The sequence below is a fragment of the Patella vulgata genome, chromosome 9, assembly GCF_932274485.2.
Source record: "Patella vulgata chromosome 9, xgPatVulg1.2, whole genome shotgun sequence".
Lineage (NCBI taxonomy): Eukaryota > Metazoa > Mollusca > Gastropoda > Patellidae > Patella > Patella vulgata.
In genome coordinates this window covers 16,629,708-16,657,550 of record NC_065887.2, presented here as the reverse complement: position 1 = coordinate 16,657,550, position 27,843 = coordinate 16,629,708, and the positions used below count along the sequence as shown (strand labels likewise).

The 27,843-nt window shown below is 34.1% G+C and overlaps 1 protein-coding gene across 1 annotated transcript in view; it reads left to right on the top strand.

Annotated features, from left to right (window-relative positions):
* Window positions 1-27,843, top strand: part of LOC126831716 (transformation/transcription domain-associated protein) — a 57,517-nt gene that overhangs the window by 14,407 nt on the left and 15,267 nt on the right. The window contains exons 25-67 of the mRNA XM_050562362.2: window positions 442-593; window positions 931-1,031; window positions 1,580-1,675; window positions 2,035-2,210; window positions 2,522-2,719; window positions 3,104-3,289; window positions 3,961-4,110; window positions 4,765-4,851; window positions 5,691-5,787; window positions 6,275-6,396; window positions 6,654-6,824; window positions 7,372-7,455; window positions 8,027-8,146; window positions 8,779-8,898; window positions 11,029-11,121; window positions 11,393-11,527; window positions 11,910-11,969; window positions 12,241-12,308; window positions 13,020-13,131; window positions 13,316-13,405; window positions 14,113-14,360; window positions 15,077-15,230; window positions 15,660-15,767; window positions 16,005-16,078; window positions 16,705-16,804; window positions 17,037-17,126; window positions 18,075-18,203; window positions 18,682-18,990; window positions 19,408-19,640; window positions 20,224-20,390; window positions 21,020-21,201; window positions 21,339-21,481; window positions 21,945-22,047; window positions 22,300-22,410; window positions 23,024-23,206; window positions 23,953-24,102; window positions 24,514-24,633; window positions 25,255-25,398; window positions 25,714-25,854; window positions 26,026-26,184; window positions 26,605-26,696; window positions 27,063-27,198; window positions 27,581-27,682. Of these exons, the coding sequence (XP_050418319.1) occupies window positions 442-593; window positions 931-1,031; window positions 1,580-1,675; window positions 2,035-2,210; window positions 2,522-2,719; window positions 3,104-3,289; window positions 3,961-4,110; window positions 4,765-4,851; window positions 5,691-5,787; window positions 6,275-6,396; window positions 6,654-6,824; window positions 7,372-7,455; window positions 8,027-8,146; window positions 8,779-8,898; window positions 11,029-11,121; window positions 11,393-11,527; window positions 11,910-11,969; window positions 12,241-12,308; window positions 13,020-13,131; window positions 13,316-13,405; window positions 14,113-14,360; window positions 15,077-15,230; window positions 15,660-15,767; window positions 16,005-16,078; window positions 16,705-16,804; window positions 17,037-17,126; window positions 18,075-18,203; window positions 18,682-18,990; window positions 19,408-19,640; window positions 20,224-20,390; window positions 21,020-21,201; window positions 21,339-21,481; window positions 21,945-22,047; window positions 22,300-22,410; window positions 23,024-23,206; window positions 23,953-24,102; window positions 24,514-24,633; window positions 25,255-25,398; window positions 25,714-25,854; window positions 26,026-26,184; window positions 26,605-26,696; window positions 27,063-27,198; window positions 27,581-27,682 (5,796 nt within the window). The remainder of the gene's footprint in view (window positions 1-441; window positions 594-930; window positions 1,032-1,579; window positions 1,676-2,034; window positions 2,211-2,521; window positions 2,720-3,103; window positions 3,290-3,960; window positions 4,111-4,764; window positions 4,852-5,690; window positions 5,788-6,274; window positions 6,397-6,653; window positions 6,825-7,371; window positions 7,456-8,026; window positions 8,147-8,778; window positions 8,899-11,028; window positions 11,122-11,392; window positions 11,528-11,909; window positions 11,970-12,240; window positions 12,309-13,019; window positions 13,132-13,315; window positions 13,406-14,112; window positions 14,361-15,076; window positions 15,231-15,659; window positions 15,768-16,004; window positions 16,079-16,704; window positions 16,805-17,036; window positions 17,127-18,074; window positions 18,204-18,681; window positions 18,991-19,407; window positions 19,641-20,223; window positions 20,391-21,019; window positions 21,202-21,338; window positions 21,482-21,944; window positions 22,048-22,299; window positions 22,411-23,023; window positions 23,207-23,952; window positions 24,103-24,513; window positions 24,634-25,254; window positions 25,399-25,713; window positions 25,855-26,025; window positions 26,185-26,604; window positions 26,697-27,062; window positions 27,199-27,580; window positions 27,683-27,843) is intronic.

The following is a 27,843-nucleotide window of genomic DNA, read 5'->3' as shown; positions in this document are numbered from 1 at the left end:
GATGTGGCCTAAGTACTGAATGGAATGTAACCATATTTGGACTGATATTTATATTAGAGATTTAACTTCCACAATATGGAGGGAGCCACTACCCTGGCTCACTACCCTGGAGGTTGCATGTTCGCACATGGTGTTGACCAAGAAAGTTTTTCAGCGTGGTTTACCCTTGTCAGTAGTGCAGGACAGAGGGCCTGACAAGGGCAAGGGCAGCCGTCTAGTTGTTTGGATGAGATGAAAAACCATAGTGCTGCTGTCTGTTCAAAATTTCTCTCATAGCACACTGTATGGCATATGCCCGTCTTCATTAGCCCAGTCGGAGCAGAACAATAGGACATTAAACCCCATTTCATTTCCACAATATGGTAGTTTGCAAGGGAAATAAAATTACTCAAATGACAATCACCAACTTTTAATACCATTCCATATGTTTGATTTTTCTAGGCTATAGATGCAGCATTGACATCTCTGAAGAGTAGTTCAACTGATACATTTAGTAGACGTCAAGCATGGGAATTAATACGATGTTTTCTAGTATCAGTGATGAATCTAGAAGATGATAAACAACTAATGACTCATCTCTTTACACATCCTAGGTAAATAATATATCAATATAACAAGTTATTGTATTATCATTTATTACACTTCCATAATTACAGTAAATTATATTTGAAAATATTACTACCTGAAATAGGTGTATTAGTAAATTCTGTCCTCATAATTGATAGTTAAATGGTATACATACTGAGTAGTTATTTAATAAATCATGTTATTTTAGTTTGCATTTATATCAACACTCTTCAGGTATCAACACTCTTAAAATCATGTTAATACACGTCTGTATCAACGTTTTAGAAGTTTGCATTAATATCATTTTGCGGTAATTTGTTGTTTCAAAGTATTTGAATAATTTTCTGATATATTTACTTTCAGTTTTGTTGAGAAAGATATACCATTCCAATCAGCTCCGCTGTATAAAAATCCTGATCATTATTCACGGAAAATACATGAACAAGCTCTGACTGGCATGTTTGGTAATTATAGCTTTTGCATCCTCCATGTTGAATTCACTTACTCCCTTTCATTGTAAATAATGCCAAATTCTGTTACAGTAAAACAATGTGTCAAACACCTTTCTGGATTTTTAAGGTAAATCAAGCAATTTTATTAGCAAATCTAAGTATATGTACCAACTTACTTTAGACCTGGAAATGAGTATAATTGTGAAGTCATATCAAAAATCCCAAATTGTCCAAGGAACAAGCATGTAAAGTTTCATTTCGATCGTATATGAATTGTCAAAGCCTTAGACTTTTTTCGAGGGAGCTTCACCCACAAATAGAACAAGTTCCTGGTCCAAAAATCCCACTACAAAAGTTTTTTTATTTTATTTATGTGAGATATGCAGAGTTAATATGAAACTGGCTTTTAAATAACGAAACTTTAAGTGGGTATCATGTTTTTGAAAAAAGCCCTTATTATATAATTTATAAAACTACTGCTATGTTCCATTTCTATCATTTCAGTGGCAGTCCTTCTTATATTTATAAAACACTACTGCATCCCTATTCTATCGTTTCAGTGGCAGCAGCTATAAAAGAAATCCGACAAACAGCCTTGACATTTATGGCATGTATGGTACGACATTATACCATGATAGCCATATCACAACAATGTGGTGAGTAATAGATCAAAGTATTTCTGATAGCTAAAATATCTTTCTGTTTTTTTCTGATAGCTAAAATATCTTTCTATGTTTTTCTGATAGATAAAAGTGTTTTTCTGATAGATAAAAGTGTTTTTCTGATAGATAAAGTGTTTTTCTGATAAATAAAGTCTCCATCAGTGTTTTTCTGATAGCTAAAATATCTTTCAGTGTTTTTCTGATAGCTAAAGTCTTTAGTGTTTTTTCTGATAGCTAAAATATCTTTCAGTGTTTTTCTGATAGCTAAAATATCTTTCTGTGTATTTCTGACAGCTAAAAGCTTTAGTATTTTTTTGATATGTAACGGTTGTATTTACTCTGTTTGATTTCAGGTCCTTTCCCTGTTAGTGATAAACAAGACAAGTTACAAGGAATGGATACCCAAATACTCATAGATGCTCTAGCTGTTATAATGGGACATGAAGAGAAAGAATTGTGTAAACCAGGAAATCTGGCCTTGGCTCTCATATTAGACACAGCTACCACTATACTTGGTTCTAAAGAAAGAGTAAGTTCCAAAATGAATTCCGATAATATATAAAGATTAAATTAAGCTTTGGCTGTAAAGTATGGCAAATTCACTCACCTTAGAACTATATACTGTACACAGTAGAGCTCACAGAAATATTCAAATTTGAAGACCTATCGACATGCCTATCTGGCCGAAACTTCTGCCCTTTAAAAATAGTATTTAGAAAAAAAAATTTGCAACCCAAACTATGTATGACTTCTGAATCTTATTGACATTTTTTATTTTGTCTGATTGTGATAATTTCATCTAAAATACCTTTAAATGAATCATGTTTTGTTTAATTGCAGGCGTGTCAGTTACCATTGTTTGAATATCTAGTAGATAGAATGTGTTCACTATGTTATGATAGAGCATGGTATGCTAAATACGGTGGATGTCTAGCCATTAAGTTTCTATATGAAAGAATGGCGTTAAAATGGGTTTTAGAGAAACAGTTTTTGTTTTTAAAAGCTTTACTCTTTGTGATGATGGATCTAACTGGAGAGGTAGGAAAAATTTCTGTTTGTATGATGCTCTGCCAAAGAAAACGAAAGGACTGGATAAAACAGAATTCCAAGCTGTATGCAGCCAATTCATACTATAAAAGAAAGTGATGAAATGCATAAAATATAATACTGATTGTCAAATATTTTAATTATAAAATATAAATTATTTATGATAGTGTATTAAGAATTTAAAAATCTTGAATAATTAGACCTAAGTTATAGCGATATAATATATGCCTATTAATACACTAGATAAATGTAACAAAACATTTTGTGGATGCAAAAAATTGAGTTTTGATTTGTTGCACTTCCAATAATATCCAAACATTTGAAACTTTATTATAATTGATAGCTGATTTTGAAATGAGTTAGTTTTATCATCAGGTATCAAGTGGAGCTGTGGATCTAGCTAAATCTAACCTAGAGAATATGTTAAAACTCTGTTGTAAAGAAATAGAACCTGAAAATGCTACAGAAGATTTACTTGCTGTAAAGAAGAAGTCATTCCATGATGTGACATTTGAATTAGTATATCAAGTTTCATCACCTAATACATTAGTTCGAGAACAGGTGGGTTAAATTAATTAATTTATTCATTTCTTTTATTTTTGACTTGATAAGAGTAATAATCTATTACACATACCTTTGAAAAACAGCTACTTCATTTTGGCAACCTTTTGAAGAGAATTATCTCAACATTATTATTAGCATTTGAATTATCACCAAAATAATTAATACTAATTCATTTGAGCAATGTTTTGAAGTGTATTCTCTCAACATTATCATTAGCATTAGCTTGATAATGTTAACAGAATACTCTTTGAAATGTCCCCCAAATAATTAGTAGCTGTTTTCCAAAAGTATGTGCTATATGTTATATAGTTTATCACTCTATCTAGTTACCAAATGTCTCCAAAAAATGATAAGAACCTTAGGCACTGGAGTTGATGAAAAGAAGGCAAAAATGCTGAAATGACGAATTGCAGTTCTTTCACAGACTATCAATTGACTTGGGGTGTTTTATTTTCCAAATTGATGAACTTTTATGTCAGTCTAGATGTGGTGATTAGAGAAAATGCTTACTTACCCATCTTTGTCCCTTGAAATTACTGCATTCTCACAGTGGGATTGGGGGGAGTTAAATCCTTGAATTTTTCATCAAGTCCTTCTTACCCTTAACAGTATGAGTATTATAAATTATGCTATTTTATGGCATAATTATTGTTATTTGATTATTTCAGGCAATGAATTCCTTACGACTGCTGGCTGAAACAACCGGTAAAACTATCACTGAAATAATGGAACCACATAAAGATGTTTTACAAGATATGATACCACCTAAAAAACATTTACTACGTCATCAACCTCTTAATGCTCAAATAGGTTTAATGGTCAGTTACATTTACTCTTAATAGATATGTGATCTCATATTGATGTGTGACTGAGTGTTTTAACATGTGTTGTAGATCAGGTCTCATGTATTACAGTGTTGAGAGTTTGATGTAATGCTATTTATATGACAAACTTATAGTTCCCGCTAACAAAGACCCTGCACCAGTACAAATAGCGGTTTACCTGGCGTTGCACGGGTAGAGCCCTGCAACACTTCCTTACAAGATTCTGTGATACCATAAGTGGTAATGCAACACTACCAGGCCTATGCCACATCCCTGATCGAGCTGCCCTTATACCCGCATACCCCATACAGATAAACAGCAGTCATAAATATAGATTGACCTATAGATTGATCAATACTTTATGAAAAGATAATTTATTTTGGGTTAAGACAGAGGACATCAGCCTCAATGTTGGTTTGTTACATTCATATTTGATTTATATCTTTATTTTACAAAGAATTATGTTTATACAATGAAATTAAGTATTTAATTAATGATGTTTATTATGCAAGAATGATGTTTATATTTGAATACAATATGAATGATGTTTATATTGTAATACAATATGAATGATGTTTATACTTGAATACAATATGAATTATGTTTATATTGGTATACAATATGTATGATGTTTATGTATATTTACAGGAAGGGAATACATTCTGTACAACATTAGAACCTAGATTATTTACTATAGATGTTAATATTGTAGAACATAATGTCTTCTTTACCGAGGTACACTATATTTTAATATTTAAATTCTTAAAATAATTGGGGGATGCAGTATTTGTGTGGTGATGGTAGTGAACATCAAATAGAATGTCTTGGATTTCAGTCCTAAGCTTGGTTATACTTTCCAGACGTGGTGTCCGTAGGACCGACAAGAAAACTGCATAGTCCTTCAGATAGTGACAGTAAATAAATGTCTTTCTGTGTGCACCTAAAAGAATTCTGAACATTTGGCATTCCAAAAAAATTAGACAGGCAACACTGTACACATTCACATTACATATATAACCCAATGTTAAAGTAGCTAAGTCTTTAACTCAATATCATCCCAAATCTTCAACATTGAAAACACAAATTATTTGTCAATTTAAATCAACATTGATGCTGTGATCTTACCGGAAAAAGATGGGCTTCTGATATCCAATATTTAAGACAAAATAAACATTTTACCATTGGTACACGAATCGTGTACCATAATGCGTTTCAGCCCCAGTTCTAGCAAGAGACTCGAGGAACGAGGCTAGACATATTGGACCAAACAAAACGGCGATTGGGACTGCTGGCTTATTTTGCGGAACATAACTGATTTGAAATTAGAGTAAAAACTGAAACCATTGAATGTATATCAGTTTATATACATTCATATTACAGTATTATATGAGTTCCGACCCACTTGTGTCAATTTCTAGGTCCCAAATGTTAGCGATTTAGCTCCTTTAATAAATATTCTCCTAACAACCTAGGTAAAATGTTATCTAGACATTGAACCGCAATTCAATTGTTTAATCAAGGATATGTAGTTTTGAATATCTTGAATAATATTTTTATTTAATTTGCATTTGCAGCTGCAGAACCTGTGTGAAGCGGAAGATACAAGTCTGTTAAAACTGCCATGTTATAAAAATGTTACCAATCTAGTTCCACTTAGAAAAAGTGCCATAAGTAAGTATAGTTTTGATAATTAGTTTATAAACGTTTTACGAAATTGGTGTTGATTAGACAAAAGTGCATGTCATCCAGAAATATTTATAAATGTTTGATGTAAAAGTAGTGATGCGTCCTTTGTCATTTTTCACTAAATCCATGTTTATATGTACTCAAATTGATTATTCAACATTTAATTAAGAAAATAAAATCAAATTACCAAAGCTAGATAATATCCAGACTTGGATTCAATCAGATTTAAAACTGACCTATCAATTCTGTTCACCCATAACAAAATGGTGGCAGGCTTTTTGCATAGCGAGCAGCATAGTTCGGTGAAATTTCAATTCAACATATCTTTAAAAAAATGAACAGAATTGAACTATTTTTGGACCGATTAGAGATTCTTCTATCACAATATTGTAGTTTGCAAAGGATTCCAGTTGCACTAAATATCACAATGAGACTTTAAGAATAGATTATATAATATTTTGTTTTATTTCAGGAGCGTTAGCAGCTTGTCATTATATACCGAATAGACGAGAGAAGATATTTAATATATTATATAAAGCTTTAAATAGTACTAACAGTGATTTACAGGAAGCTGCTCACGAATGTATGAAAAAGGTAATAACTCCCACACAGCAATCGATCCCCTGAAATTCCTTTGGACTAGTTTGAGATGTATAAGGCTTCCTTCATCATCATCATCATAATATTAATACCTATTAATTACAGTCATTTTAACAAGGGTTTCTCAGGGCAAAATGTTATATGTACATTTGAAATGGATATTAAGATTAGAGTATTGAAAGATAGTAAAGTATACATTTTGTCTTCAGACAATGATGTGCATGTTATTATGATCAATGTTTATTTTACAGTTTATACTGGGTGCGTCTATAGAATCAGATGTTCTACATGTAGCTATACGACCTCTCTTGATGAAACTAGGAGATTTCCGTAATGTTAATCTCAACGTAATACAGAGATTATCCAGTCTTGTTCAACTATTTCCCAATGTTTTTACTGAAAAACTTTGTGAACAGTTATTGGTAAGTATAAAATGAATATTGTATTCTTCTTTAATAAAAATTTAAGACGATCATGAACATTTTTATATGCCAACCTACATTTCAGTGGGAAACTTTTAAGCATTAGAAACGGAAAACACAAACCAATAACAGATTGTTTGATGGGATAACTATTGACCAAGTCCAATTGATGTATTTGATATCCAGATAAGTTGAAATACAATGATTAACATAATGTCACAATCCAGTGTAGTCATATTATATTATCATCAATGTCCGCCTGTCCATCCATCAACAGTTGGCTTATTTTTTACATTTGATTGAAACAGATTGTGAATATATATTTTTTCATATAAACAATATTTTATTTCAAATAAATGAAAAAGGATCAGGGAACAGGATAGCCTATATCACCCCCTCATATTTTGATCTATTTGGATAATTCTTTGGTTTATAGTTATACTGCCCAGATAACAATCTGAAAGTTTTTATCATGGTATTACATGAACACATGGATGACCCAGCTTATTTTGTGTAAATATTAAATCTCATTTCTCTCTCTTTTCAGAGCCATTTGAAAAAATGGCTAGAAGTTGCTGCTCAAAATCAAAAGAATGGAACATCAAATACAAATGGACAAGTTATTTCACAGGTACGATACATTAGTCTAATAAAATAATTACTAGGCCCTATACTTGAGTCTTGGAGGCATGCAATCCAATAGTTGGTCCAAGTCATCACCAAATCTCATAATACCACTGATTTTCAAATGAACAATCTTAGTTCACCTGTTTATATAAGGCCATACCCAAAAAATATTCCAATCCTCAGACAATCCTTCCTAAAAATCTAATGCAGGAGGGAGTTTTTTAGGGTTTTTTTTATAAATTTTTGTCAAAGGATCACTACTGGGCTATATTCATTTCATCACATTGTATGATTATCCAGTATTATTTATTATTGTCAATAATATTATCAGGATCACATATGTGATAATAGAGTATGGTACATTACCGGATTCAATTGAATTTCTTAATAGCATCGTTTCCTCTTGGCCAGTGAAACCATCTGCGTGCAGTAAATAATGAGACCATTTTTATGTTTTTAAAAATAAAAACTGGTAATGCACCTCTCTATAGGTGACACAGGAGTATCCGAGAACCAGAATATATTTTTTATATAGTGTAAGATTTTGAATATTTTCTTTAATAATTATATTACAGGAACTAAAGACATGTGCTGGTATGATTAATATATTTCATCTAATACCAGCAGCACGATTAACTATCATGGAACCTTTAACAACACTTGTATTACGAGGAGAAAAAGCTTTACTCATGGAGGTTAGATAACAATTCAAATATTTTCACTCATATTGAGAAAACTTATGTGACAAACGTTTTTAAGTTACGTTTATTGCGCTTGTCGTTTTCATGATTTTAGATAACAATTCAAATATTACCGCTCATAGTGAGAAAGCTATAAAAAAACAAAATACAACATAATGTTGTGTGTCTCCCATTTTGTTCCAAACTTTATTATGCTACGTTTAGTGTCACCACTGTCACCTGCTTATAGGGCCGGTTTATATTCTAGACTTTTCTAACAATAGAGTGATCTCCATTGTTCACATAGTGACTGGGCGTCTCATAATTAAAAGGTTAATGAATTATTGTAGAGGGTTAAACTTGTTTGTTTATGTGTAGTGCGGTCCTCCTGAACTTAAGCACATACCGTTAGTTATATGAACTTGCCAAATAAATGGGAAGTGCTATCAGATGTTCAAGAAAGTAAGCATGCTATTTCATTGTGTGTGACACCAATTTACTTCTTATATAGCTTGACACAAGAAATATCTGTGGGATTATAGATTAGTATTACTGAGAGCTATAAAAGTTACGTTTTGATGTATAATTGGCCACACAATATTAACATCTGATGTGGAAATATGATTGTTATCTGTTTTAATCTCTAGGCTGGCAGTCCATTCCGTGAACCATTGATGAAATTTTTGTTACGATATCCAACTCAAGCTGTTGATCTGTTCCTGACAGAAACAGCGCTAAAAGATCAACAATATACTAGATGTCTAGAGGTAACATAAAATATTATTCATTCTTCCAGATCTATTATCTCATTAAAGCCCCAGTCACACCGTTCCGATATTTGCTCACAGTAGTTCTACAGTAAGCAAACTGGGGCCAACAGTGGGGATCTGTGGTGAGACCGTAGTGAAACCTAGGTGATCTAGGACGAACCGTGTTGAACTGTGGCTTGCTATGGTGGTTTTCCACCAAGATGGCCCCAGTTTGAAACCTGTGGAGAACCTGGGTAAACATTGACCAATACCAGGAAGGTGTGACCTAGGCTTAATATGTAGACTCTGGGGTCCTGATAGCAGATACTTTAACTTCAATAAGTTTAACGTTAAGAAAAGTATTTATTAGTATGCAAACCTAATTTACCAAATACTCTGAATTATGACAGAGGCAACACAGCCCCCATATATACTATTCAAAAAAAGTAGGGGATATTTGATTTTTAAGTGTTATTAAAGTCACCTAATGAAACTGACGAAGAAACAAATGACAAAATGAAATGAAGTTCACATTCATCGATTTATTCCAAATGATCGTTAGACTAAGTAAGGCACAGACTGACCATTATAAGGGTAAAATGATACCCGGGGTCAAACAGCAAAGTTACCACAGCATAACAACCAAGTCAGTAACGGGTAAATCCTCCTCTGTTTGCCAAACAAGCATTGATCCGACGTGGCATACTCCTAATGAGACGTCTAAGGTCATTTTGGTCCAGATTGTCCCATTCCTGTTGCAACGCAGCAGCAAGTTCTTGGACATTGGCAGGACGTTGTTGACGTTGACGTAACCTCTGTCCAAGCATGTCCCAGACATGCTCGATGGGGGAGAGGTCGGGACTCAGTGCTGGCCAAGGTAATGTGGTGATGTTCTGTTGTTGGAGGTAACCTGTAACGATCCTGGCCCTGTGACATCTTGCGTTGTCATCCTGGAAGATGAAACGGCGGCCATGACGTTGTGCGAACGGCACAACATGGACTGCCAAGATGTTGTCCCGGTAGTACTGGCCTGTAACACGCCCTGCAACAACATGTAAAGCCGTTCTTCCAGCAACAGTGATGCCTCCCCACACCATAACAGAACCACCCCCAAATCGATCATGTCTGATGACGTTAACGTCTTGGAAGCGCTCGTTTCGACGACGCCACACCCTCATACATCTGTCCAAAAAATCAACAGTGAACCTTGACTCATCTGAAAACATCACATTGCTCCAGCGTCGATTATCCCAGTGTTGACGATCCCTACACCAACGACGTCTTGCCTGAATGTGATGATCTCTCAAACAAGGGATCACGTGAGGACGTCGGGCGCGAAGGTGACCCCTTTGCAGTCGATTCCGAATCGTCTGGCCACTCACTCTCACACCAGTGTCTGTTTGAAGACGAGCGCTGATCTGATTTGCTGTGATGACATGATTTCTCAAGGCCAAGGTACGGATAAATCGATCCTGGGCTTGAGTTGTCGCCCTTGGTCGACCTGAGCGTGGTCTGTCCTGTACAGATTGTGTATCACGGTATCTGGACCATAGCCTGCTTATGACAGACTGAGAAACATTCATCGTCCGCGCCACAACCGCCTGTGTTGTGCCGATCTGTAGCATGCCAAGGGCACGTAACCTTTCATTTTGGGTAAGCCGACGCATATCAAAATTTGTTTTCTGGTCACTAAAACAATTAAACTGATGTTTCCACCCTGGAATTCAATGCCACAATGACTGTAACATTCAAAGTCAGAGTCGTGCAAATCTTGGGTTGGACCCCCATGATGATCCCAAGCATCACCTGCATTCCATGCGGTAGCTATTGGTGTGTTTGGGCGTCACATGTAACTGGAAATGTTTCTTCTGTTAGGTTCTATAGTGACTTTTTTCGTAGTCATTTGCATATTTTAGTATTATGCCCCCAAAATCAAATATCCCCTACTTTTTTTGAATAGTATATTTTTTGGAAATAATTTCTTATCCATTTAAAACAATCCTAAATATTGTCTATATTCGATTATCATTTTAAGAAAGCTTAATTGATTACTTCCATGAACTACGATGGATATGTGATAAAAAATGTCTAGAGTATGATTGAATTCTTATTATAATTAGTTATTAATTTTTGTTTTGTTTTCACCAGTATATAATAAAACATGAACAAGGTAAACCAATCCGTGAAGTTTTAAAATCAAACCCTACCCGTCTCATCTCTATTACTAGTGGACAAGTACCGGTAAGTTATTTAAACTCTTATGGTGTTTATGTTATGTTATTTTGATATCATTTTCAGTATCCACAAATTTAACATGGCATTTTTGTATGAATCAATAAATATTCGAAAAATTAACATCTAAATATATTAGAAATAGAGCTGTTTTATTAAATTTTGGAGTTTTTATTCTGTTTGAGTTTTTGAGTCTTCTCTGATCATTTTAATCTCTATGGGTTGTATATTTGTTTTATTATTCACAGAGTTATTTATTGATTGTTTTATTTTTTTATAGGGTGTACCAGTAAGACCTGTTAGTCCTACAGATATGACAAAGTTTGATTTAGAGTATCAAGGTATTAGACTCATCAGTTTATTAGCTAAATCTGATGGGGATGATGGAGAATGGCTGTCTCAAAATTCACAAATTGTAAGTTCTGTTTTTAATGTATTCATATTATTTGTGTACAAGTCTGTCTGACACAGAGTATGCTGAAACTTTACACCTGTAACCTCTTCTGATTTGGAATCACAGTGGCTCAGTAAGTGGCGCTAGCTCACTAACCAGGCTATGATAAGTTTGATGCCAGTGTTGTCCAAGAACATTGCTCAGGATTTTCCAGCCAGTATTCCTCTTCTCGGTGATGCAGCGGGGCGAAAATTGAGGCTTACCCATTAATAGTTGGAATTCGATGAAGAATAGACAGAAAATGCTGCTGTCTGGGCAAAATGGCCCACATAGCACACTGTATCACATAGATCTTAAACATTGATTTAGCTAAGGGTACATTATTTTTGTTTATTTTTTTTAGGTCTCCCATCTGCTGACCATCTGGATATCAGATTCCTTTCAAGAAAGACATAAGAAAGTGGTAAGCACTTTTTGTTATCGTCAGGTAAAAATCATTTATATTATGAATCAGTAATGAGTATTTATTATGTAGTAGTGGTCCTTATATAGTGTCCATCATCCGTCATCCAACACCGTTTAGAGTCAAACCCTAATGTATGGTATATAAATTCCTCATCCAACAGCCCTCGTGTATAGGATCTAAGAATCTTAAATGTATAGCAATACTTCAATACTTGCATTATATTTTCAATATTTACAAAGATTTTTATGTAATGTTTATATAATTACAGGATAGTATGGATTATAAACACTGGAAGGAACCAGCTTTACTTGTTAAATCTTTACTTAGTTATTTCAAGTAAGTTAATTTTATAACTTTACTAGCAGAATGCCCGGCTTCGCTCGGGGGTCATAACCCCGGACGTGGTAGACTAACGCCACCTGGCCTATGTTACTCCCCGGTCCGGGCTACACCTATACCCCAAATTTCAGACTCGGGGCAGACCTAGTGTAGCCGCCAACCATGAACAGACAGACAAACAGACAGACAGACAAACGACAGTCACAAATATTAGTATACATAATAGATCTATAATCTATGTTGTGTTAACTAAGTCTTAAGAAATTAATCCTCAAATATAATAGTTACTATTCACCTTGCATTGTTTATTTATTTTGACTCAGTGAGTAAGGCACTAGTTCGCTATCCAGGAGGTCCTGAGTAAATTCCTCAGGATTTTCCTATGTGGTATCCCCTTATCACTGGTGCAGTACAGAGGACCTGATAACAGCAACTAGTCATTCGGATGATTACGAAAAAACAGACGGTCCCCTACACCTTGGTGTGCACGTAAATGAATCGTAGACAATTGGAATTTAATTGCTGTTCAGGCAAAATTTCCCTAATAGTACACTTCATGGCATGTGTCCATCTTCGCTAGCCCGGTTAGAGTAGGACGTCAAACCCCATTTCATTCATTCTTTATTTATTTTGAATGTCATTCTTTCAATTAACAGAAATATCTTGTTAGATGAAATGTTCTACATAATTATCTTTTTCTATTTTCAGACATCATCCCACTGAGATAGAATTATTATTTAATATTTTACGATGTTTTACTAATCGCTATATACCACAGTTTCAGTTTGTTAAAGATTTCCTAGATCAAACTGTTGCTAATGTAAGTTAGTTATCTCCTCTTTATTCTCGTAAAATGTTCAATTTCTGACATAAATATTGAATGTTTCTTATGCTGCTTTTAAAAACATAAATTTATTTAGTGGCTAGTTGCCATCCTAGACTTCTTCCCACTCTCTTTGTATATTTTTGCTTTAATAATAATTTTATTAATCTACTTTTTACAGAAATATACAGTAGACTGGAAGAGAAGTGCTTTCTTTAAATTTGTTCAAATATTTCACCTTCAAACATGGCCTCAAGATCTCAAAGCCAAGGTTAGTTTTTATTTTGAATATCTGATTGTTTGAATAAGAGAGAGAGAGAGAGAAATGGGGTTTAACGTCCACTCGACACAAACTAGGTCTTTTCGGGACTAACATATGGTTTAATTTTATTTACATAATTCGCTTGCGCGTAGGGGTCTTTAGCAGTGGGAGGAAACCGGAGGACCCGGAGAAAACCCACGAGGTTGGACAGGCGACCCTACTCCTTGCCACGTACATGTTTGAATAAGACCAAAAGGGTACTGTATTAAAAAGGGTATTGGCAGTACAGGAGTAGTTAAGGAAGTTATATGTTCTAGGCTGAATTGTGGAATAAGATGAGAAGAACATAATTACAAACCAGGTTCATGCTTGTTTTGAGTAATCCCTCAGAGATGAAATTGAAAATGTGTCTGGTTGGTGTAATTGACAGGAAACTGACTTCCACGCATTGTGTACTCATTTGGTAATCGGAAAAAAATTCTTGAGTTAGGAATTTCAAAGAAGAGTAGAAATACCACTGCTCAGGCAAAATCATTTCCTTCTGATATTGCACATTTAACCATAGTAAATGAAGAAAATGGTATGTTAGCCGTAAGAAAACCTATGTGATGTGTTCATCGGACATTGAATCCTACTCCATTTTGTATTAGAAAGATTCCAGTTAGAGTAACCAAAAAAAAGAAAGAATTTCTTGGATACATTTGGATATTTTTCAGATTCTTCAACTGATCCTCATTCCTTCGTTCCAAGCTTCGTTTGATAAAGGTAACGGTGATAGATTAATAGGAGGTCCACCATCACCAGAACAAGACAGTGAAGATAATGTTATTAGTGTATTTATAAATCGTATTATTGATCCTGAAAATCCCTTCGCTACATCAGATGCTGTTAGGATATTATTACTCCAGTTCTCATCTTTATTAGTAGAACAAGCATCACCTCATATACATGATGCTGCTAACAAGTAAGATTTCTAGTAAAAATAATTATTTTTATAAATTATCGTGTATATGTATAATCCTTGAACACATTAAAAAACACAACACAATTTATATGAAAAACAATCACTTGTTGTACACCCACAACGTTTGGACAAGTTCTTTGTGATTGATACATCATGCTATGTGTTCAGCCAGTGATTGTTTTCCATATAAATTGTGTTGTGTCTTTTTAGTGTATATTTATATTATGTTAAAGGAGTGTAAATTTATCATCTAGTAGGCCTAATTCATTCCATCAGTGATATACATATCACCTTTTTTTATTTTTAAAAATATCGACAGATATTACCTGTAGATTTAATGTTTTCCACTGGCGATATTACTAAGATATAACAGTATTTTAGGGGAGCACATCAGTAGCTCTATGATTTGGGCACAGTGATGGCCTAAAAGGCCCCTGGCATTTGATCAGGATGGAGGACCTGGCAAGGAATGGTGTCTTGTTGTTCAGATTGGTAGCACATTATTTAAAGATATGCTGATAGTTCGAAACAGGAATAATAATATGACGTAGTGCAACCAGATTTTATTTCATTTTGTTTTTGGAATGATATTGGTTGATACTGGTAATTAAATTATTAAGGGACATTTAAAAAAAAGTTGGGTCATTGTAGCAAAGTTTCCTCTTCAGTCTCATCTTAGAGTATTTCATAATTTCCGCCTTGATTTTCGTTTTCAGAAAACAAGGAAATAAGTTAAGAAGACTGATGACATTTGCCTGGCCATGTCTTCTACCTAAAAATTGTGTTGATCCAGCCACTAAATATCATGGCCATCTTCTATTAGCTCATATTATAGCTAAATTTGCTATACATAAACGTATTGTATTACAAGTAAGTCTATTTAATATATTATGTCAATGTTTCTAATATCCATTTTATGATTTTATTGGTTCAAGATGCATTTTGCCTATTGCAGGTCTTTATTTCTGGCGTCAAATGTTATATAGATTATTATTTAGACATTTATTCACATGAAAAGCCCATAATCAACTCTCTGGATTAGAACAAATGTTCCATTTAATAATGTAATGTTAAATTGGATAATCCAGACTTTGTTTATTTTTGTAGCAATGGTACTTGACAGTCAAGACTATCTTGTCAAAAATTCAAACACTCATAACTTCACCCAGAATAAAGTAATCTGACTGAAATTTTCATTTTTCATTATCTATTTTCGAACTCTTATAGCTAGACACGGACAGCTCTTTGTCTAAATCTTACATAATGCATCTTTAACTATGTGGATTTTATTTTTTTCAGGTATTCCATAGTTTATTAAAAGCCCATGCTTTAGAAGCTAGAACTGTTGTTAGACAAGCTTTAGAGATCATAACACCTGCCATGCCCGGTAGAATGGAAGATGGAAATGTAAGTACACTGCGTAAGTTTGTATCTACTCTGAAAGAATATGAAATTATCCAGCTAGCTAACTTGCCTCATTAAATTGATTTACCAGCTTTTTTTATGTCTTTTAAACTCTTATTATTCATGTTTTAAACAGATGACAGATTAAGTATGATTCAGTTTTTGTCCCCACATAGAATTCATGAAAATATGTGATTTCTTTTGTGGATGATGTAAGGCTTTAAATCTTTTTTTTTTTAGGGAAAGCTTACACACTGGACAAAAAAGATTATAGTAGAAGAGGGTCATAGTCTTGGTCAACTAGTACACATTCTGTGAGTATCAAAAATATTAATAGATGATACACTGTATTACTATACACTCATCAGCAAGGCTATGTAGTATATATGTTGCTTGTTCGTTGTGCGATTCACTGATTGGTGGTAGGGTTTTCGAACGCCTTTATAGTTATTCTCGATTGAAAATCTTCCAGTTTTCTGTCGATATTCAGGGGGGGGGTTGGGTGGCCGAATGGTTAGCATGTGCGTGCTGTATCATACGGTCTGTCATTGAGTCAACTGGCGTGGTTTCGAATCCCCACTGCTAAAGACCCCTACGCGCAAGCGAATTAATGAAATAAAATTAAACCATATGTTAGACCCGAAATGACCTAGTTTGTGTCCAGTGGGCGTTAAACCCCATTTCTCTCTCTCTCTCTCTCTCTCTCTCTGTCGATATTCAGCCAATATTATGCACAGATGGCACAAGGGATTTTACATAGGCTAAGTCTGTTCCTCAATCCCACTCAGAACATCCCGAATAAAAATATTGTTTAAAAATAAAATATATAATGCACAGAACATATATATTGTACTTTATATAAAAAAATAAAAGATGTAGGTTGATTTTACTACTCCTTCCAATAATTTAACTTTATATGATAATTGTTTTATATTTACAGCCATCTGGTAGTTCGTCATTATAAAGTATATTTCCCTGTACGACATCATCTGATACAACATATGGTCAATTCTTTACAAAGACTTGGTTTCTCTGCTAGTGTAAGTTTCTATACTGCATTCTGCTAAAAAAAAAATTGGCACACCCTAAACATCTGGTTTTATGATCGTATGCTCACTATTGTAGAAGATTATCTGAAATTGTCTGTTTATTTTTTTAAATTTTCTACGGTAGTATGAAACAATCGGGAACGATGTTTGACTAGATCAAAATAATTGAGAGATTATCACATGATAAACAATCATATATTATTTGGGGTTTTTTTTTTAACAGTCTATAGAATATCGTAAATTAGCCGTTGATCTAGCAGATGTGATAATTAAGTGGGAATTACAGAGAATTAAAGAAGAACAGGATGCAGAGGTTTGTTCAAAAAATAAATAATTATCTTTTAAGTATATGAATGAAATTTTGTAATTATGTGTTAAATGATGTTATTATGCAATTATAACTATCTAATCCAAAAATGTTCAGAAATGGACAAAACTGGTTATAGGGCAGTTATCAAGTACCTGCAACTAAAATGACCAACCTTAGCACAGATCTATGCGAACATTGTCTCCACTTTTGGGGATGATGCCCCATCATCTTCCACAGTAAAGAAGTGGGCTGCAGAATTTAAGCGTGGCAGAGAGAGCATTGACGATGACCCGTGTCCTGGAAGACCATCAACCGCAACAATTCAAGAAAACATTACATGGGTGCATGGCATGGTGGTGGCTGATCGACAATTGACCATTCGACATATTGCCAGTGTTGTGGGCATCTCTCATGAGCACATTGAGCAGATTATGAGAATTGAACATATTATCTGAAATGAATTAGGAATGACAAAAGTTTTTGCAAGATGGGTGCCAAAGTTCTTGACTGCAGATCAGAAACGTGTCACATTCCTGACGTCCTGTGACAATCTGTGCCATTATGAATCGGATCCTGATAATATTTTGGCCAGATATGTAACATGGATGAGATCTGTTTCCAAAAAAGAAAAAGGAACTAGGCGGTCGTCATTTTCCTAGTAATAATGACATCATGTCAGCTGTGAATGACTTTTTTAGGGTGGCTGAAGAAACTTTCTTCCTGACCGGCATCCAGGCCTTGCAACATCGTTGGCAAAAGTGTGTACACCTCGAACAGGACTATGTAGAAAAATAAATGGAAACCATTGACTTTGTACCGATCTTTCCCAAATAAGCTTAGAACTTTTCAGCCAGCCCTTGTATGTTCTATAATGTCTGCTGTATTGTTTGCTGAGTGTGGTGGGTTTTTTCCCGTTCTCTTGCAGTTATTATTTATGTTTGTTTGTTTTAGTCTGGTGATATAGATGTAACACAGACAGTAGTCGTGGCCAATCAACCAACAAAACGATCAGGTTCTATTGATTCTCCTCAAGATCCTAAACGAGTTCGTAATGCTTCTGGTATTCCTGATAGTCCACATGTAAGTTAATATTACACCTGAAATAGTAAGAAAGCAGTTGCTCTCAACCACAGCAGGGTAAGGGTTGGTTTAGACTTAGGGTAATCCTAAATAAAAATTGGCTCATGATTAGAGTTAGGGTTTCTATTGTATCTACAAGGTAATCCTATATCATAAATACAGCATCTACAGGCTAATCTGTATTCATAAACATTGTGGTTAGGAGATAATCTTTGTTCGTAAACACTGTGATTATGAATACTGCCTTCAAAATATTTATGTAGTTAATCACAAATTGTGTTCATGTGGTATATCAGTTTCAGTTATAAGTTGTAAAGTTGATAAGTAAAATTTTGTTTAAGGTAGATGAAGTGAATCTAATTTTGAGTTTTATATTGACAATATAGATATAGACCTAAAACAGGATAGTTTATTTGGAGTCATTACACACAAGAGAAATTTAATATTGATTCGGATTCCATGATTTGTTTTCTTTCAGAGTCAAAGATCAACATCGGATTTGAATAAACCAATAGATAAGGCATATTGTGATGCTGTAGTCAACTTTTTATTACGTATTGCTTGTCAAGTGAACGAAGCATCAGTTACGATTGGTTCAGCTGGTGAACTGTTATCAAGACGATGTGTGGGTTATCTTAAAGTGGTGTTACGCAGTGACGTATGGCCGAATGTAGATCTAAAATTAGGCTGGTTTGATAAATTATTAACAACTGTGGAGAATCATCAACCTAATTTTGCTAATATTTGTACAGCTCTTGAACTTCTCACATTTTTACTCTCCATACTGGTAAGTTTATAAACTTTATATCTCTTTTGATAAATTCACATCTGTACAGTTTCTGGCAGTCTTGTGGATTTTAAGGATATTCATACCAAAAGTCCTTTAATCGATGTGCATTTGTCCAAGGAACATGCATGCCAAGATTCATGTCAATCTTACTTTAATTAGTGGAGCCTTAGTCTGTCTTTGAAGACTTTCGTGGCCAAAAATGACAACAAGATGACTGGTGCTTGGGGACCAGTTCTTGGTCCAGAAATATATACTTGTATGGAACACGGAAAATAGTATAAAAAGATTATAATGTGCTCAGAATTCTTTAAATTGAAAAAGCATTCAGACGTTTCCAGTAAAAATAATAGAATCAAAAAGCTGTGAACAATCGGTACAATTTTGTTTCATTGATAATATTTTTTATGTTTTCAGAAAAAGGAGACAATACTGTCAAGTTTTAAACCCTTACAGCGAGGGATAGCAGCATGTATGACTTGTCCGAATTCAAAGGTTATTCGATCTGTGCATAGTTTATTGTCTCGGTTAATGAGTCACTTTCCTACAGAGCCTGTTACGTCCAATGTAGCGTCAAAGTATGAGGAGTTAGAGTGTCTGTATGGTTGTGTTTGTAAGGTTGTCTATGAAGGACTCACAAATTATGAGAAGTAAGTTGAACTTTTTAGACAGCCATTGCTGTTCTGTCAAAGAGAGAGAAAAGTTAACACTTGCATATTGCAACTTATTCTGCATACATGTCATGCAGTGTGCTATGACTCTTATTTCGATTTCCAACTGTAAGGTGATTTATAAAGTGCTGTTAAAGTGGGACCTCAGTTTTTCCTTTCATCCAAATGACTAGACACTTCTTCGTGCTAAGCCCTCCAACCTGCACCACTGACGAGGAACTTTCTCAGCCATCATTTGGATCAAATCTAGGAACTCCTGAACCATATTCAGTGAGCTACCAAAACAATTTGGCTTGGAATACTCACTTTAATGTTTCAGGGAGCTTTGCTTCTGATACCTACGTCCAAATTCTAAATCCTGATGGGTGCCATGCATAAGGCAAGATATTCTCACTCTTTCTGCAACACATGCTGAACAATTTTCGATATACTGTTCTAGTGCCATATTAAACATTATTTCTGATTTATAAGTACATATTTTGTACCTGAATGGTTATATTTTTTTGTGCCTGAATGGTTATATTTTTGTATGATTATATGTATGATTGTGTTTGTTTTCTAGAGCTACCAATGGGTTACCATCACAGCTGTTTAGTACACTGATGATATTAAAAGCAGCTTGTTTACATAATCAGTGTTATATTGATCGACTTATTACAACTTTTATGAAGGTTTTACACAAGATGGCAAGGGAACATTTAACACCTTCTACACCAGAAACTAGTCCAGGTAAGTCTGATTATAGGCTAAAGAAAGGCCACATTCTATGATGGTTAATGGTTTACCGTTAAGAATAGTAATTATATAGGTAAAATGGACGTAATCTACAAATTGAAAACACAACCAAATAGAATAAACTGACTAAAAAATTCTACCGTGTTAGTTTTATTTCTTAGATGCGATGGAAAGCATATGGAATGTACCTTTGATGTTAAAATAAATTAACATTCATACACTTGGTAATATTCTTATTCTTTTACTTAGAGTCATGTTTTTCAAAAAAGACTAAGGCTTCGCCAATTTGAGATCAATGGACATGAAACCTGGAATGCTTCTTTGGATAATTACACATCGATTGACAAACTTCAATTTTTGACGGAACATATTACAAGATGGTTGCTATGACGTCATACTCAGTTCCTGAATTATGTAAAACTCATACTTGTTTATTTTACATTCTGTTCGGCATATCACGCATTGTTTATTTTTTAGTCTACTAAAAGTTTAAATTATTAGAAAAATCTTTGGAACAGCTACGTCATTTTAAAATCTTTAGGAATATTAATATTTCGATAAATACTGATTGTCAAAAATTGAAATAATACCTTCATGAGATTTATAAATTTCTTTTCCTTTAGCTGTAGCAAGCGAGCTGTTAATATTAAGTTTAGATCTAGTAAAGAATCGTGTTGGTGTCATGAGTATAGAGATGAGGAAGAGTTTTATTGGTCAGATTCTAGTTGGTCTGATAGAAAAAACACCAGACGCTAAGGTCATGAAAGCTATAACCAAAATGGTGGAAGATTGGGTTAAAATAAAGGTAAGTTATCTAGATAATTATTCTTTGAGATTTTAAAGAAATAATTATCTGTGTATATGTGTATATGCACACATATGTAGATTTTTAATATAGTATTCTTTTCATGTTTTCTAATTCATTCCTGGTTTTTTTTCTAGACACAAATTCAAATCAATCAATCGCCATCGATTAGAGAAAAAGCAATTCTCTTGATGAAACTGATGCAGAATGTGGAGAAACGATTCCCAGATGATCAAGACTTGAATGCTCAATTTTTAGACTTGGTCAACTATATTTACAGGTGGGTATATCTTTTACACAAAGCTTATAATTTAGACGCTGATTTTAATTAATAATATTGAATTATTGCCTGTCTGATTCAACGGAAATTAATAATATTTGGCTCATTTTAAGATTTTTAGGAACTATAATTAAATTACTAAATCACTATACTTTCCTTTAACTGTTTGTTTATTTTTGAATATGAATTGATTCATGGAATTATTATGATATATATTGTAGAAGACAAAAAAAAAAACCCAAACAGAATAACAGATCACATTCTAATAGGTTTTTTTGACCCTTAATAATGAATACTAAAAATCATTTTGAATAACTTTGTAAAGCTACCGTAATAATTTAATGAAGAGATTACTTTATTTCCATTTTCTATTTTATTGATGAAAGTAGGACGTTTACCTTTAAGCTGTGAATGTCAGGATATAGTGAACAATGTATGGATATTTTTTGATCTTTGTTTACAGAGATGAAAGTTTGAGTGGTAGTGAACTGACATCAAAACTAGAATCAGCATTTTTAGCTGGATTAAAATGTAATCAACCACTTATTAGACAAAAGTTTGTTGAGGTGAGAATATTTATATTCTTTTCTTTTTAAAAATTCAAAACTGAATAAAAGCTTCCAGATGTGACACTATATGAGGGTGCATGATTATCAAAATGGAATATTTTTCGAATTGACTGAACTGCAATCGAGTGATACGATTTTGAGTCTGATCATATCATAGTTATGCCAGTCCCGACAATAGATTAGTATTTGTAGTACGTTGACTCTGTATTTTTCAGATTAGTGTTTTGAATATAAATGTTTATATTACAGGTATTTGAGAATAGTATGCCAAGAAAAGTATTTGATCGTCTGTTGTACATCACCTGTTCTCAAAATTGGGAAACAATGGGATCTCATTTCTGGATCAAGCAATGCATTGAGGTATGATATTTATAATTCGGTCATTGATTTCAGGAAATAAATTCACAAACTACAGTAATTGTAATAAACCCAACTGTTCTGTGGAAAGCAATTACTGTATTTTATTCAGACTAACGTTTCAACAATTGGTCTCCATATGGAACTGTTGTGTTTATTTTAATGTTTTTATTTATTAAAATCTGTTCAAACAGTACAATAATTGTATCAATCAAAACTGTAAAGAATGAAATACTGTGATCGTTAGGAAGCAGATTACTTTTTGTTGTTGTCTGGATTGTAGTGTTTACAATGCTTTACGATCCTTTATATGGGATCTAAGAACTTTTTAGGGGTAGCAATGGTTCATAAATTTGCATTGTAACTGCCAGGGATTCTAGGGTTAAGCTAGCATAGCTTAATTAGGCCTACTCTAGATTGCAACTGCCAGGGATCTAGGGTTAAGCTAGCATAGTTGCATTACACTACATCGCAATTGCCAGGGGATTTAGGGTTGGATTAGAGTTTGGATTTTTTAAATTACTTTTTTTAAACCCCTGATTTTTCATCTGGAGATAGACTTCATAAAATATGTCTAAACTGTCAAAATATTTAGTAAATGATTGACTAATTTCAGTTGTTGATATCGGTAGCTGTGAATGGTTTATCTATCCAATCATCATCAGCCATGAATCTCCTACCTTCTGCTAGTTCCGTTGTTAATATGGCTGATATTCAAGATAGAGCATTATTTGCTACTATTACTACAATGAAAGAAGAGCCAATGGATGTAGAATCAGTGGATTCAAACAGAGAAGAGGTAAGTCTCTCTTTTAACTTAAATACAGGGCAGTGATTTAATGGGGTAACAGCTTGTACTATCTATCTTGATGCAAAGCTCTCCACCAGTGCTTTTGTTGTTGATTTCTTCCTAAATGATAGTACTTTACAAGACTTGGGACTATCTGGCAAACCTGGTTTCCTCCCAAAGCCCAGTCCGAAGTTCTGTCATTGATTAAAGTTTTGACGCTTCTATTGTTATATTTGTATCTGGGGGTGTTACACAGTCACTTGTGGGTGAAAAGGAAAAACGACCATTCTCCATTTTAGAATTCCAATCTCTGTCTTTATTACTCTAAGGGACAGAAGAACTACAACATAAGGGAGACAACTTGTGTCTACTTAAACATAAGGTTTCAGACCACAATGTAATATTCACTATACTACAATATGACACTATCATAGGCTTGTGCATAACAAGAATTAAGGTCGCCTGCCTAACCTCTTGGTGTCTCGCATTTCCTCCGACTGCTAATGACCCCTGCATAGAAATAGAAATAAGGATGTAGCAAATAATAATCTCAATTTAAATTAGTTTATGTTGAGTTGGCTGTTAACCCCATTTTTCTCTCACAGCCTATCATTCAAGAAATATAATAACAAATGAAAATCCAATTATTGAGATAAGAGGTTCTTAAAGAATGTTTGATACCGTTAAGAAAAGAATTAAATGAGTTTATATTTGTATGGAATTAAGTGAGTTATGTTTGTATATTTGTTTATCAGGAAGAGATTGATATGGAATTAACTGGTGTATCATCAGATGAAGGTTTAAGTAAAGATATTGGTAAAAAAGAACCTGGTGATGCTAAACAGTCTTTACAGACACAGCTACAGAGACAAGCTAAATTCCTTGAAAGCTGTCGAGAGGTCAAGGTAAGCGGCAAGAATTAAAACCGTATCCAAGTCTTTTCAACCAGTATATTATATACCTTGTGCTTTTTGTAAGCATGCATGGTTTCCCCTTGTCAGTGGGTGAAGGTCAGAGAGCCTGGCATGGACTGTGTTTAGTCATTTGGATGGGACAAAAAAAAAACATTTGTGTGCACGTAAAAGAACCCTTAACTGGTCTAATTCGTATTCTTAGCGCCACTATGCAGGCAAAATTTCCGTCATAGCCCACTGTAAAGCATATGCTTGTCTTCATTATCCCAATCGGTGCAGCAGAAAAGTAGAACATTAAATCCCATTTCATTTAATAAATCATCTTAATGAATTGAATTTATTAATTATAATTGAAATAGGTGGTTTAGAATATATTATAATACACGGTTTATGTTATTTCAGACTCTACAGTATTTAAATGCTCTAGCTCAACTATGTCATAATAATACTGATTTATCTCATACAACATGGTTAGAACTATTTCCTAGAATCTGGAAAATACTCAATGAAAAACAACAACAGGTAAACATATAAATGTACATTATAATAAGGGAGACGTCGTGGCTCAGCGGTTAGAATGCTGACTCACTAACCAGGAGGTCCAGGTTTCGATCCCAGTGTGGGCTGAGAAAATTAATTAGGATTTTACAGCATGGTTTCCCCTTGTCAGTGGTGCAGGACAGAAGACCCATGTACATGTTGGTGGTGTATATGTACAAGAACCCTCACATGTGGAATTCAATATAAGAGTAGGCTGTTAATAAAACGTGTTACATTATGTTAGATTTTCAGTCATTTGCTTCATTCGGAGCAAAGTTATAAATGTTTGAAGTTTGGATAACGAGTAGCCATAATTGGCAGATGGGAACTTCACCCACAGTTCATATTCTGGATTGTCAAGTACCATTGCCATGATAATAAACAAAGTCTTGATTGTCAAAACGTTAAAACCCATTTTCATTTCATTTATAATTAGACAGTTGTCAAAAGTTTATGAATGATTGCTTAAAATTGGTTATTGAAGTTGGACATACAGTGACATTTATTATAGATGCATTGAAATAACATGACGTCACAGAAGATTTAGGAAATATGGAATTTCATAAAAGTTGTAGAATCTCCAATATTTCCCTTTTATTTTAGATGTTAAGTAGTGAACTGGTGGCATTTTTATGTAGTGGTAGTCACGGAAACCAAAAAGAATGTCAGCCAAGTGCTATACATTCGTTTGTAGAAGGTCTAGCCTTGTGTGTTCCACCTATACCAATACGACCCTGTGTTCTTAAGGTATGTACATATAATTCATTTATTTCAATAAATCATAGTGTGGTGTAAGCCAGAATCAATTACAATTAAAGTCTCATTGTGTTATATTAGCGCAATAGAAATCTCTTGCAAACTACAATTAATATTGTGGAACATGAACCTGTAATAAGAATATCAGTCCAAAAATGATCCAGTTCCATTCAGTATTTACAAAGATATATTGATTTGAAATTTCATTGATCTATGCTGCTCGCTATGAAATAAGCCCACAGCCATTTGTAATAGTATACACATTTTATTTGGATTAAAAAGTTTGTGTTGTTTATATTTTGACAGTACTTGGGTAAAACACATAATCTATGGCATCGAGCCTGCCTTCAGTTGGAACAAATGACTATAGATAATGGACCATTAGCACAGATAAAGAATCGTCCTGTCAGTGAATATGAATTTGAACCAGCCAGCAACCAGCATCAGGTATGTGTATTCTACTTGTTTGAGTCTTGAAATCAGATTTTAATGATAGTTCTGTATGGACCATTAACCAAGTATGATGTCATCCAAGGAACAAGACTGCCATGTTTCAGACAATAATGGCCCAATGAAATCTAGATTACCTTTTCAATTTTTGTTATCAATGTGTTTCAGGAGACATTAGATGCTCTATGTGATCTGTACTCGCTACTGAAGGAGGACGATATGTGGACAGGGTTATGGCAGAAGCGAGCTAAATACCCAGACACAACAACGGCTCTGGCTTATAAACAACATGGCTTCTTTGAACAAGCTCAAACCTCCTTTGAAACTGTAAGTGAAATGATATGTATTAATATTTTCTAATGAACTTTTGAATATTTCTATAAATTGAGCGAAACTATCATCTGAGAGTTGTATTAATATAGGGAGCCACGTTGTTAGTGGTGCAGGATGAAGGGTCTGACAAGGACAGCTGTCTAGTTGTTCAAATGGAACAAAAAACTGAGGTCCCATGTACACATTGGCCTGCACGTAAAAGATCCCTTGGCAGTTGGAATTTAATATAAGAGTAGGCCGTAGCCCCGCTGTCTGGGCAAAATTTTCCTTATAGCACACTGTATAGCATATACCCGTCTTCATTAGCTCAGTTGGAGTAGGACGTTACCATTTCATTTCATTTATATTAATATGAGAAGAAAACCTGCATAATTCTGCATGATATGATTAAAAAATAACTTTTTTTTTTACTAGGCCATGGCTAAAGCACGCCAAGATTTGAACTCTAACCCAATGGCACCTGGTTTAGTTCCAGAATTCAGACTGTGGGAGGAACACTGGATCAAGTAGGTTTTTATCTCAACATTATGTTTGTTTTGACATTTGAAGAAGAGCATATGATATGAAACTTTGGTTTTATGTGCTTGTTGATTCACTAGTTTGTGCTGTTGGACGTCCACGTTTAATGCAGACATAGAATGACTATACCTCGTCACCATCAGTTTGTCAAGGATTTCTCATGAACCCGGATCACAAATTTTGAATGTAGAGCTGCTCTGTTGTAGATTTTCAATGGAATGGCTAAAACCTTATTTTTGTAGCCAACCCATCTTGCGTTTGTGGTTGTTGTTGTGTGTTGTGCTGTCTCTCTGCACTTATTATTTGAAATAATAGCTGGTTTCAATTAATAACTGTTACAATTTATTTTATAGATGTTCTAAAGAGTTAAATCAATGGAACCATTTATTAGAATATTCTAAATCTAAAGAAAACAATAATCCTCATCTAGTATTAGAATGTGCTTGGAGAGTTCCTGACTGGAGTTTAATGAAGACAGCTCATGCTAAGGTAAAATCCAGTATCTATATATGGCCCTTACAAAGATGGCATTAAATATGTACCTTTCGTCGTTCGTTTCTAGAGTTTTATGTCCACTTCCACCTAGGGTGATATCGTAGACAAAATGTGTACGTCCTGTGTCGATCTTTTTATACGCCCACATTTTCATATGGATGTATATTGTCATCGGCCCTGTCTGTCCGTCCACATTTTAATTGTGGACACTCTACAGGTCACAGTTTTTATTTCTCAGTCAATACAACTACAAGTATCGAATCTGTTTAACCACCATGGCTCCTTTATTAAAATTAGCTTTTAATGGGTGCTGAGATTTGTTTATGGTATAACATCTTTGTATTTCAGTTTGTTTATGAATATATTTGTATTTCAGGTTGAATTGACATGTCCTAAAGAGTTAATATGGAAAGTAAATCTATATAGGGGTTATATAGCTATATGTCATCCTGATGATAATCATATTAATATGGTCATGGTAGGTATCTTTCTTTTACACAAATAACTCAGACCTGAATTTAAATCTAAAATGTAAGTACGATAAATCAAGATCAGTGATAGTTGTAGAATTTGTGAAATATACAATTTATGAAGATAAAATGAATGGAATTTAGATAAACTAATTAAATGTATTAGTAT